At 37.6% G+C, this 12,731-nt stretch overlaps 1 protein-coding gene and 1 pseudogene across 1 annotated transcript; one reads left to right on the top strand and one right to left on the bottom strand.

The window, feature by feature from the left end:
* LOC102493467 (ankyrin repeat domain-containing protein 26-like) overlaps window positions 1-4,606 on the bottom strand; it is a 90,166-nt pseudogene extending 85,560 nt beyond the window's left edge.
* Window positions 4,607-10,623: 6,017 nt separating this feature from the next.
* Window positions 10,624-11,909, top strand: LOC102501338 (vacuolar protein sorting-associated protein 26A). The gene is made up of 2 exons (XM_006143382.3): window positions 10,624-11,258; window positions 11,420-11,909. The coding sequence occupies exons 1-2, from the start codon at window positions 10,637-10,639 to the stop codon at window positions 11,803-11,805; spliced, it is 1,008 nt and encodes a 335-aa protein (XP_006143444.1). The 5' UTR covers window positions 10,624-10,636; the 3' UTR covers window positions 11,806-11,909.
* Window positions 11,910-12,731: the final 822 nt, after the last annotated feature.

Below are 12,731 nucleotides of genomic sequence, written 5' to 3' on the forward strand. Positions count from 1 at the left end.
AAGAATTTTATTGTTTCTAGGTAGTTTGATTCTAGATGCAGTTAGATTCTTCACCTGAAGATGGCAGTTTCCACGTTTGCTGTAAGATTGTTAATCTTATGTTTTGGTATTTTAAATTGACAATCCGTTTCAAATGAGTTGGCTTTTAAATCTCCTTAAAAATGAATTTCTACATTTTCATATTCATTTAAACTCTTCACTATCATTTGTAAGAGTTTCTTAAATCCTGTTATCTCTTTCTCTAATTCACCACTTTTCTTCTTTTCTTGATCAAAATTATATTCCAGAGATTGTTTTAATTCAGTAAGTTTCTTTAACTGTTCCTTTTCATCTTCAGACGAACTTGTCCTTAACAGGTTCTGCTAAAGCTCTTCAATTTTGCTTGGTTGCTTTTTTATTGTAACTTTGACCTTAAAGTTTTCATTGTCAAGCTTTTGCACGTGATCTTGCATCTTCTTAGCACATTTTACAGCCTCTGCTTGTTGATTCTGTGTGTCTTACAATTGCATTCTCATTCGACTTGATTCCTTCTTTAAATCCTGGGTTTCATCTTCTAAATTAATGCAATAATGTGATGCAACCTCCAGTGAGTCTCTGACCTAGACAGGTTTTTAGGGCATCAACCAGTTCTGGTTGAAGCTGTCTTATAGTTACTCCTTTTCTGCTTTCTCATGTTCATATTGATATAGTCTTTCTTTAAATTATTATATTCGCTAACTCATTTTTCTCTTCCAGCATAAGACTTTGTTTTTCACCTTTACCTTGAAGTTTTTTTTACAATTTCATGAAAGCAGTCCTGGATATAATTAATTACTATCTTTTCATTGCTGTCAATTTTCTTTTGAGCATGTTCCGGTTGTTGTCAGAGCAATATACTTTCGCTTTGTAGTTGAGATCATCTTTCCTCTCTATACACTCCTATTTTTCAATGTAATTATTCAGTTTATGTTTTTATTTTGATACTTGAGTTCAATTTCCTTCATTTGACACTGCGTTTGGCTTAGGGATCTTTGTTCTTGCTCTATAGCCAGTCTTCTCTCTAGAGCTTTTCTCCTGTGATGGAGCTCAATGTCAGGCTATTGAATTTACTTTTAGCTTTAGATAGTTGTTGAAGAAGACTGTCATTGTCCTCGTTCAGGTTAGATGCATCTAAATTCATTTTGTCCTATAAATAAAACCACTCATTTCTTGCTCTCTGGAAAACAAGTTCTAGGTCTCTTTTTGATATCTGGTTTTGATCATGCTCTTCTACAGCAGCAGCCAGTCTAAAGTGGCATGACTCAACTTCTAATTCCAGTCATTCCTTGTTTTGCTTTTCATTCTCTAGGTTAGAATTTAGCATTGTATTCTCTGTTTTCTGAACGTTAAACTGGTCATTATACTGTGATACTGTTTTTCTTAATGTTTTTTCATTCTGTTTTATTGTCTTTGAAGGGTATCATTCTTTTCTTTTAGAATTTGAATGTCCTCAACATATTTATTTTCCTTTTATTGGTTCTCATTTTTTAATTGCATCTATTTCCAGCCTTAGTATGACAATTTCATTCTGCCACCTGTGATTTTTATACAACAGACCTTTTTCTTCTTCATGACTATTGAAACCTCAGAACTCATTTTCTTTTGAATAATTTTTAGCTCCTTTTGTTTACAAAGGTGACTCGACAGAATCTCCTCTTGTATCATTCTGGCATTCTGTTCTAGAGAAACTTGCCTCTGGGTGTTTTTATGGCTCTTCTTCAACCTGATTAAAATTATTTCTTACAATCTTCAATTCTACATCCAGTGTTCTAAGAGTGAGTTCAAGTAGTCGTTTTACTTCAGCTTCCTTATTAGACTGATCTTCTTTTACTATTAATTGTCCCTTAATTTTTTCGTACAACATAAGAGCACTTCTTCTCTTCTCTTCTTCTTGTCTTAAGGAAAATTGCAAACTGTGGAGTTCTTTTTTTTCAAAAAAAAAAAAGAGGTTTCTTTGTTACAGGGTGCGTGTGCTCACCAGAAAGACAGAGAGACAGAAAGCAAGAAATCACGCCCCTAGGGGGGATGGCCACACCACAATCCTTTCTCCTCCATTCAACTCTTGGATTTTGGGCACACACACACACACACACATTCCCAGCGTGTGTTTAAACCACCAGGTCTGGGACTCAAACTGTGATCAACTACATGGGAGTCCAATGACATAGCCATTGTGCCAACTGCTGGTCCCTGAAGTTCTTGTTCCCACTTCATTTTTTTTTTTTTTTTTGAGAGAGAGGTTTTCGCCATAGGGCGTGTGCGCTCACCAGACAGACAGAGAGAGACATAGAGACAGAAAGAGAGAAATCACCGCCCCAGGGGGGATGGTCACGCCGCAATCCCTTCTCCTCCATTCTCCTCTCGGGATCCTGGGCACGCACGCACACGTGCCCAGCGTGAGTTTTTAAGCCACCGGGTCCGGGACGCGAACTGCTGTCGACTACGTGGGAGTCCAGCAACATAGCCATTACGCTAACTGCTGGTCCCCCCACTTCATTTTTTGATGCTCTAACTGCTTTGGTTTCTGAAAGCTCCTTTTGTAGTCCACTACCTTTATATTCCAGTTTTCAGTTTTCCTTGTAAGTTGTTCAGAGTGACTTTTTATAAAGTTCTTGTATTCTTTCACATGAAAGAGCTATGTCCTGGATTTTCATTTGGTTAACGGGGTCTTTAGAGTCCACTCCAAGCATCACAGAATTCTTATAATTAGAATTAAACAATACACGATCCTTTGAGGCTGTTTCAGGTGATCGAGTTAAGACATCAAGATCATTCATAGAATTTATTTGGTTTTTGATCTTGTTCTCTTCCTTAGATGTTTTCTTCCTGATTTATTTTACATAAATTTTTGGCATGTTTGATTTGTAGTTTCCCACCAGAGGGTGAATCAGCCTTCTCCAAAACTCATATATCCTTATAGTCTTTTGAGGTCCATCTCTCATTTTTCTTCACTTCTCTCACATGCAAAGTAGAACTGCTCCTATCATGCTCTTTATTCTCCTTAGTAGGAAATTGTTGGTTATCCATCACCATTGTCATCACCAGCAGGAGCAGTAGCACCTTCATACAGGTTTTCAGATGTTTCCATTTCATTACTCTGTATTTCTTTTTTCCTTCATGAACCTCTTTTTGAAGTTGAACTTTTTCTTTCTGCAAAGCCTAGCACTCTACTTGTAAAATATCTAACTCATTCTTAAATGTTTGCATATCTTGCTATAATTCTTCACTTCTATATACTTTTGGTGTTCTGGCCATACGTGTTAGAGAAGAACTCACATTTTCTAATTCAGGTTATATGCTTTTATAGTTATCATCACTGCAAGTGTCATATAATGGCTTTTGGAACAAGTCCTGTATTGGTTTTGTTTTCATATAAGTGTCTGTACTAGCAGGAATATTTTGGTCTTTTATTTGCATCATCTGCTCTATTTCTTTGCAGCAATTAAGTCTCAAAACCAAAAGGCTTTTTGGTTCACTGGACTGTTGCTTAGATCCAAAGTCTAATTTCGATTTGGTTTTTCTTTTTTTGCCATTTGTATATCAAAACCTTCATCCTCTTTCATATTAATTGTAACTACTTCTGGGTTTCTTGCTTTTTTATTTTCTGTAACATTATAAAAATTCTCATTTGTGTTAAAAACATGTTCAGTGTCTGGTTTGTTATCATTTTCATAGTCTACTTTATTTGCATATAAATAAAACTTTAGAAAATTGGCAAGTGTATTTCTGGGACTCAGAGAGTACATGAAATGGAATGATGTTTTCAAGACTAGGTTCTTTTTGTTCAGGAAATGCCTCAAATACAACAGAGACAGAAACTCCAGATGCATCTTTTCCCTCACAGTCACATATATTATTTGCCAAATTAGAGGGTATTTTCTTTAAGTTTGTCTTCCTCTAGAGTTATTATGTAGTAGCTCTTCCTCAGGATAAACAGCAATTTTGTACTTATTCTAAGTTTGACTAAATCTTAATAGTGATGAGCTTAAGTTTGTTTTCCCCTCTAATTTGCCTTATTTGATCCACATTTCCTCATTCTTTTACACCAAAGGAACTCCTGAAAATACAGATATATCTTCTCTATCACAATTCTCATCTGTTTTTGGTTCTTGAGAAACTTTACACAGATGCAAAAGTGGAAGGTTATTTGCTTGATATGATTCTTAGATGTATTTTCTGTCAGGGTGTATTTAAAATAACTTTATCCTTAGGCTGCCTTTTTTGTACTTCCATCAAGCCTTTCTTGCTCTTTCTCTGGTGTTATTTTTAAGTCTAGATCTGGTTGTGATACACCTAGACAGCCTGACCTAGTGAGTTCCACAGAGGCCTCTGCCTCATCCAGAGGTAAGTAATAACCAGCCACAAGTTCCAAGCCAGCAGCCCAGGATTTAGTTTGCATGGAAAACTTGGCTTTACTAGCAGTAGAGACAGGTTTGAATTCCCATGGCCTGTGGTTGGATGACCTGAGATCACACAGCCCCCAAGGTCCTGCTTTCTCCTTATTCTCCCACCACCAGCCCTTAGCCATGGGCAAGGTGCGGTCATTCAGTCTGGCAACAACAGGCCAGTTGTGGCCCAGATATCCCATACCATCACCCTCAAGGTGAGAAGGTTCCCCAGAGAGGTGGTGGTCACCTGAACTGCCCACATTGTACTCCACCTGTAGCCAGACTCCTCAGCCCCACTGGCCAGAGCTCTCACTTCCTTCAACACACAATTGGCCTCCTTTCTACATTTCTCCTCCCTCTTCAGGACTAATTGCTATTAACTTTCTTCTTATGACTGTTCTTGCTGTGTCCCAAAGATTATGGAGAGTCATGTGTTCATCACTATTGATTTTAATATATCTTTTAATTTCAGTCTTAATTTCTTCAGTAATTTTGAAGTTGTTCAGGAATAGATTGCCTAGTTTCCATGTTTTTGTGTGTTTTTAAAGACTCTTTCTGTTGTTAATTTTAAGTTTAATTTCCACTGTGGTCAGAAAAACTAAATATAGTTTCTATACTTTTAAATGTGAAAAGGCTTGTTTTGTGCCATATTATGTAGTTGATCTTTGAAAGTGTTTCATGTGGGGCTGAGAAAAATGTGTATTTTGTGGTTGTTCGGATGTCTGTTCTATAAATGTCTGTCAGGACCATTTGTTTTATTGTATTATTTAGTTCCTGCATCTCTCTATTTATTTTTATGCCTAGATGATCTGTCTGAGTTTTTGAAATCCCCAACAATTAAGTAATGTGTTGCACTCTATCACTCCTTTTACATCTAGCAGTCTTTCTCTTGTGTATTTGGATTTCCCAGTGTTGGCTACATAAATATTTATAATTGTTATATCTTCTTGGTGAATCAATCTTTTTAGTGCTATAGTGTCCTCTGTCTCTATTTTTACAGTTTTTGTCTTGAAGTCTATTTTATCTGAGATCAGTATTGCATCTGCACCCTTTTGTTTTTGTTTTTGGTTTCTGTTTGCATGGAATGACTTGCTTTAGCCTTTCACTTTCAGTCTACATATGTAGACTGGACTTTCAGTCTACATATGTAGACTCTTGTAAGCTGCTTACAGAAGTCTTCAATGGTTGGGACCAGCAGATGGCATAATGGTTACATTGCTGGACTCCCAAGAAGTCTATAGTAGTTTGAATCCTAGACCCAGTGGCTTAAACTCATGCCAGACATGTGTGCATGCATGCCCAAAATCCCAAGAAGAGAATGAAGGAAAAGGGATGGTGGCATGGCCACCCCCTAGTGGATGATTTCTCACTTTCTGTCTCTCTGTCTCTCTCTGTCTCTCCAGCGAGCTCACGTGCCCTATAGCAAAAATCTCTCTTCCCTATAGCAAAAATCTCTCTTTAAAAATAAGTCTCCGTTGTTTGTCTTTTATTGAGCCAACATGTATCATTTAATTGGAGAAATTAATTCATTAACATTCAGTGTAATTAATGATACATGTAGAATTTTTCTTGCTATTTTGGTAGTCATTGTCTTAGTTGTTTTGTGTTCTCTTATTTCTATTTGTCTCTCTTCTATTTTCCTGAAGTAGTATTCCCTTCATTATTTCTTGAAGAACTGGTTTAGTGTTGGTTAATTGTTTCAGTTTTTGTTCATCTGGGGATGACTTTATTTCTCCTTCCCATCTGAAGGAGAATCTTGCAGGGCATTTGTAAGTATCTTAACATCTCTCTCTTGCCATTTTTAGAATATTGTCTTCATCTTTGATTTTTACCAGTTTTGCTATCATGTGCCTTGGAGAGGATATTTTTATGTTGAATCTGTTTGGTATTATTCTTATTTCTTGAATCTCAATGTCTATATGTCTCTCTGGATTTGGATCATTTTCAGATAGCATTTTATGAAGAGATTTCTATGCCTTTACTAGTCTCTTCATCTACTATAATATCTATTGTGTAGATACTAGCCACTTCATGGTGTCTAGAATTTCGCATATGTTATCCTCATTTTTAAAATTTATTTTTATGTAAATTTAATCACTGTACATCTTTATAGTGTACAACATGGTTTTTCCCAGCATGAATATGGTGCACATTAGTCAAATCAAAGAAATTACCATATACATTATCATCAACAGATAACTTTTTATTTTGTGTCTACTAAATGTTTTATTTTTTTCCCTCATCCCAATCTTCCCATCCCTTATTACCAACCTCCTCCTATACTGTCTGTAGTATCTGCAGTCCTCATTTTTTTTTTTTTTGAGAGATTTTCACTGTAGGGCACGTGCACTCGCCAGACAGACAGAGAGAGACATAGAGACAGAAAGCGAGAAATCACCCCCCAGGGGGGATGGTCACGCCGCAATCCCTTCTCCTCCATTCTCCTCTCGGGATCTTGGGCACGCACGCACATGCGCCCGGCGTGAGTTTTAAGCCACCGGGTCTGGGACACGAACCGCGGTCGACTACGTGGGAGTCCAGCGACATAGCCATTACGCCAACTGCTGGTTCCCTGCAGTCCTCATTTTTAATGGTTATTTTTTTCATTATATTTGGTGGATTGGACTAAGTCAGAAATTTGTCTTAAAAGTTAGAGATTCTTTCTTCTTCATGGTTTAATATGTTAATGTTTTTTGGGGGGTTTTTTGCAGAGGTTTTTGCTATAGGCCATATGAACTCACCAGAAAGACAGAGACAGAAAGATAGAAAGTGAGAAATCACCCCCCAGGGGGGATGGCCATGCCACAATCCTTTCTCCTCCATTCTCCTCTCGGGATCTTGGGCACATACACACACATGCCCGGTGTGAGTTTAAGCCACTGGGTCCGGGACTCAAACCGTGGTTGGCTACATGGGAGGTCAGCAACATAGTCATTACGCTAACTGCTGGGCCCAATCTGTTAATTTTTTTTTTTTGAGAGGTTTTCACTATAGGGCACGTGCGCTCGCCAGACAGACAGAGATGTAGAGACAGAAAGCAAGAAATCACCCCCCAGGGGGGATGGTCACGCTGCAATCCCTTCTCCTCCATTCTCCTCTTGGGATCTTGGGCACGTACACACATGTGCCCGGCGTGAGTTTTAAGCCACCGGGTCCGGGACTCGAACCGCGATCGACTACGTGGGAGTCCAGCGACATAGCCATTACGCTAACTGCTGGTTCCCCCCCTCACTGAGTTTTGATACAATGAATATTCTGAATTCTTTTTCTGACCCTTCTGTGATTTCCCATGTTTTGTCCATTGTCAGTGAAAAGTTATTGTATTTATTTAGGGGAATAAATATTTTCTTTTTTTTTTTTCATCTTTCTGTGTCTTTCTATTGATTTTTACTCATCTGGTATTCACTTTTTTTTCTAATTTTTGGAATAGATTAGTTCAGGGAAGTCCAGAAGAACTGTGCTGTGGGTGGCATCAGTTGAGGCAGGTAGCCCTTCCCTTGAACTTGAGTCTAATGGGAGGAGATTGCATGCTGTCCTGCCTGTCAGACAGGGAGTAATGACTAAATTTCTCAACTGGATTGGAGATGCTCTCTTTTGCATTATTTGTCCCCCCCTCGTCCCCCCCCAGGCTACAGTCTTAATTGTTAGTAGAGCTCCACCTGCTGGTCATCTCACAGCGCTCTTGCTGGTTTGGAGTTGAGGTGGGGTGGGAGGTCTGATTTTTTTCTGAAGCTGGATGCTCATGTACCTTTCTACAATGTGTGTTAGCTTCATTCCAACTTTGTTGCTTCTATGAGCATGAGGTGTTCTGGAATCCATCGTGAAAGTCTTGGGGTTCAGTGTTTCAAAGAAAACTTTCTCTCCTTTTCTCCTCCAGAGGGAAGGTGGAGGAGAGGTTCTCTGGAACCTCGCTGGTTTCAGGTGATTAACTCCTCACACTTCCAAGCAGAGACTATGTGAACTAGAAGTTCCTGCCAACTTTTTCTTCTACTTTGTCAGTTCCATCCAAATCCTCTCTCTATGGGAGTCATGTGCAGGTGGCAGCCACAGCCCAGGTACCTACAGGCAGCAGAGCTGGTAGCATCTGGCTCTCCTCTGTTCTTAAAATCATTACCTCCTTTATTTCCCGCTGAAGTGCTTCAGGGATTTACTTCAAAGTATAGGTTTTTCAATTCAGATACTTTAAAAATAATTTTTTAATTTTGATATTTATACAGGCTATTTGTATTATAACTTTATTTAACTTCAATCCCATTTAAATCTTATTGTTAAGGACCCTGAAAATTTTTTCTAAGGAAAGTAGCAATGAATTCACATAATGTTCTCTACAATACTCTGATTTGGGTAGGAATCATTTATTATGAAACACTCAGTGACAGGGAAGAAGGAATGATTAGGTCAAAGTAATTACAGTCAAGCTGTCCCTCTAATCACAAGGTACCTTTGCCTGCTTGTCATGAATCTAATTTCACAAAATATGTCATTCATTACTGCTGGTGTGAAAAAAATTTCTAGAGAACATTGTAGTTCTATAGCAACAAAGACTAAAATACTATTTTGAATGATTCAAGTTTGTTTTTCGATTTTTGTTTTTTGAGAGAGAAATTTTTGCTATAGGGTGTGTGCACTTGCCAGAGAGACAGAAAGTGAGAAATCACCCCCCAGGGGAGATGGTTATGCTACAATCCCTTCTCCTCCATTTTCCTCTTGGGATCTTAGGCATACACACACATGCACCCAGTGTGAGCTCCAAGCTGCTGGATCTGGGACTCAAACCATGATCAACCAAGTGGGAGTCCAGTGGCATAACCATTATGCCATTTGCTGGTCCCAATTATTCAAGTTTTTAAATTGTATCAGAAGTAGAAATGAATATCACTATCGAGCTTCATATACATGAATAAGGTGAGACTGTTCACCCATGTCTATCTGGAATGAAGACTTACAACTTTCCTCTAAAATATAACGGCCAGTTATTGCAAACTTCACAACAGAGGACATCTTCTGTAGGAGAGTGTCTGGTTGATGGAGACCTAGCTCTTAATTCAATATTCTCCTCTAAGCAATCTTGCTACTGGCTTCAAGCATTGACCACCAGGAATAACCAATAACATTGAAGGTAAAACAACCTTCACCAAAGTTTTGCTAAAGACTCAGGGATAACAAGGAAGTAAACATAAAACAATCACATAAAACTACCAAAATAACAGCTCACCAGAACTCTCAGGCACTGTGCTACCCTCATGTACTTCCCTCTAGAAAGGAGATGGGGCCACCATTTCCACATTTAATCTCTTTCTCCTACACCTGTCTTTTTCTTCCATACTTTTAGGAGATACAATCATTTTACCACAACAGGGTTTTCTCACTATGATGTCCAGGATGGATGCAAATCAATGATTTCTTAAATTAAATGTAATTTGAGGAGTTATTGGACTATAAAATACATCGATATTTGCCATTTTTGTTATCAGGTGATCTTGGAAAATACATTATTATACAAGCTCAAAAGGTTAGTTGCACTCTCAGAACAAGATAATAAGTTGTTCAATGCCTGTCAAGAAATTAGCGTTAAATCAATCACATACATGATCAACTTGCATAATTAAAGAGCAATGCCGATGCAAGGTATTGTCTGCCTTATTTTCTTTCTACATTGCGTGATTGAGCTTCTCAGGAAGGTTTGTTCCCCTAATATTTAGTAATGGAATTCTAGCACTTAGCCCTGAAATGATAGTTCATTTGGATTCCTAACTTAAAATCAAATAAGAAGAGCATTATCATTTTCTCTCCCTCAGCAGTTGCAGAAAAAGCAGATTTTGTTTTGTGACATAAATTAGAAATGTAATAACTAAAAATAAACCTTGCAAAACACTTGGATTTCAAAAAATAATTGTTATGCCTTATAAAAGTTACCTCTAAAAAATCTATTATGGTGATCAATTGTCTAAAAGTATTGCTTCCTTGGTTAATATTTACACAAACTCTATGCTGTTTCCCAGATTTTGCCTGTTTTAGCACTGAGAAAAAATTCCTACATCTAGAGAAAATGCTCAGTCTTAGGTAAATCCAGAGGGCTGTCATTCTAACTGATTCCCTTCTGTTCTGGACGGTTTAAGTACATGAAAATTTCCTTTGTAAAGGCAGAAGAGGATTATTAGCACTTAGCTCTTCTCCCCCAAATAGAAAAATATTAAAACCTATGACTACGGGCGACGGCGGCGGTGGCGATGACAATGAGTTTTCTTGGAGGCTTTTTTGGTCCCATTTGTGAGATTGATGTCGTCCTTAATGATGGAGAAACCAGGAAAATGGCAAAAATGAAAACTGAAGATGGCAAAGTAGAAAAATATTATATCTTCTATGATGGAGAATCTGTTTCAGAAAAGGTAAACCTAGCCTTTAAGCAACCTGGAAAGAGGCTAGAACACCAAGGAATTAGAATTGAATTTGTAGGTCAAATTGAACTTTTCAATGACAAGAGTAATACTCACGAATTTGTAAACCTAGTGAAAGAACTAGCCTTACCTGGAGAAGTGACTCAGAGCAGAAGTTATGATTTTGAATTTATGCAAGTTGAAAAGCCATATGAATCTTACATGGGTGCCAATGTCCGCTTGAGGTATTTTCTTAAAGTGACAATAGTAAGAAGACTGACAGACTTGGTGAAAGAGTATGATCTAATTGTTCACCAGTTTGCCACCTATCCTGATGTTAACAACTCAATTAAGATGGAAGTGGTCATTGAAGATTGTCTGCATATAGAATTTGAGTATAATAAATCAAAGTATCATTTAAAGGATGTGATTGTCGGAAAAATGTACTTCTTATTAGTAAGAATAAAAATACAACATATGGGGAACCAGCAGTTAGCGTAATGACTATGTCGCTGGACTCCCACGTAGCCGACCGCAGTATTTCTCGCTTTCTGTCTCTCTGTCTCTCTCTGTCTGTCTGGCGAGCGCACGCACTCTATGGCGAAAATCTCTCAAAAAAAAAATTAAAAATACAACATATGGAGCTGCAACTGATCAAGAAAGAGGTCACAGGAATTGGACCCAGTACCACGACAGAAACAGAAGCAATCGCCAAATATGAAATAATGGATGGTGCCCCAATAAAAGGTGAATCAATTCCAATAAGATTATTTTTAGCAGGATATGGTCCAACTCCAACAATGAGAGATGTGAGCACAAAATTTTCAGTGAGGTACTTTTTGAATCTAGTACTTGTTGATGAGGAAGACAAAAGATACTTCAAGCAGCAGGAGATCATTTTATGGAGAAAAGCTCCAGAAAAACTGAGAAAACAAAGAACAAATTTTCACCAGCAATTTGAGTCTCACCAGCGATTTGAGTCTCCTGAATCACAAGCATCTGCTGAACAGCCTGAAATGTGAACTGAAAAGGAGGGGGAAAAAAAGACAAAAACACCTGTAACCATTATGATTAAGTTCAGCAAGTTAAAGATAGTTGCAGCATGTAGGGGAGAGAAAGGCCAAAATTCCATATATAATAGTCTTCCTTTATCTTACCAGTGCTGCATTTATTTTATGGGATAACTAAAGGTTCATGTATATATACATTTAAAAAGTGCTTTCTTTGAAACACTGGAAATTTCTTAAGCTGCCATTTTTGTTTTTTTACTGCACACTTTGATGATAAGCATTCAGATATGTATCAATATAAACATTAAAGATTTTCATGTGAGTAGGCTGGTATTTTTAATTTTGCTTTTTTGCATAATGTTAATTATAAATCCTCCTCTCCCTTTTCATGCTAATGATTACCTCTTATTCTCTATATGCAAAAAATTATTTTATGTTCAAATAAACCTGTGTGGCCCTTACATCCTACAGATATTTAAAACATGGCATCCCAGTATTTTGGAGAACTACATTTGTCTTTACATACGTGGTTGAGAAACACATGGAGTGTTTCACTGTATGTGCTTCTGAGTCTATCAGTCTGTGGTTTCCTGAATTTTCTCCTCTTAGAAGCCATCTCTGGTATGAATATTGGGTTTTTTCTTCCAAGAGATTATGAAGCATGTCATTGTGGCCGTTTTCCCCCTCATATTTGCTAACCATTGCCACTCTTTCTCAGCAGTAGCACTGTATATCTTCAGTGTGGAGTTTATCTATGTTGGCATTTAGGATTTGTTAAAACTGTAAAAAATATTTTATAAATATTTTGAAATACACGCACACACACACACACACACACACACATATTTCTATTTAAGGAATCTTTTGCCACATGTATGCAAACAATTTCTTGACCTCATAAATTTATTATCTTTTCAGAGTAAAATCTTGGGACGGGG

The sequence above is a fragment of the Tupaia chinensis genome, unplaced genomic scaffold, assembly GCF_000334495.1.
Source record: "Tupaia chinensis unplaced genomic scaffold, TupChi_1.0 Scaffold000097_1, whole genome shotgun sequence".
Taxonomy (NCBI): domain Eukaryota; kingdom Metazoa; phylum Chordata; class Mammalia; order Scandentia; family Tupaiidae; genus Tupaia; species Tupaia belangeri.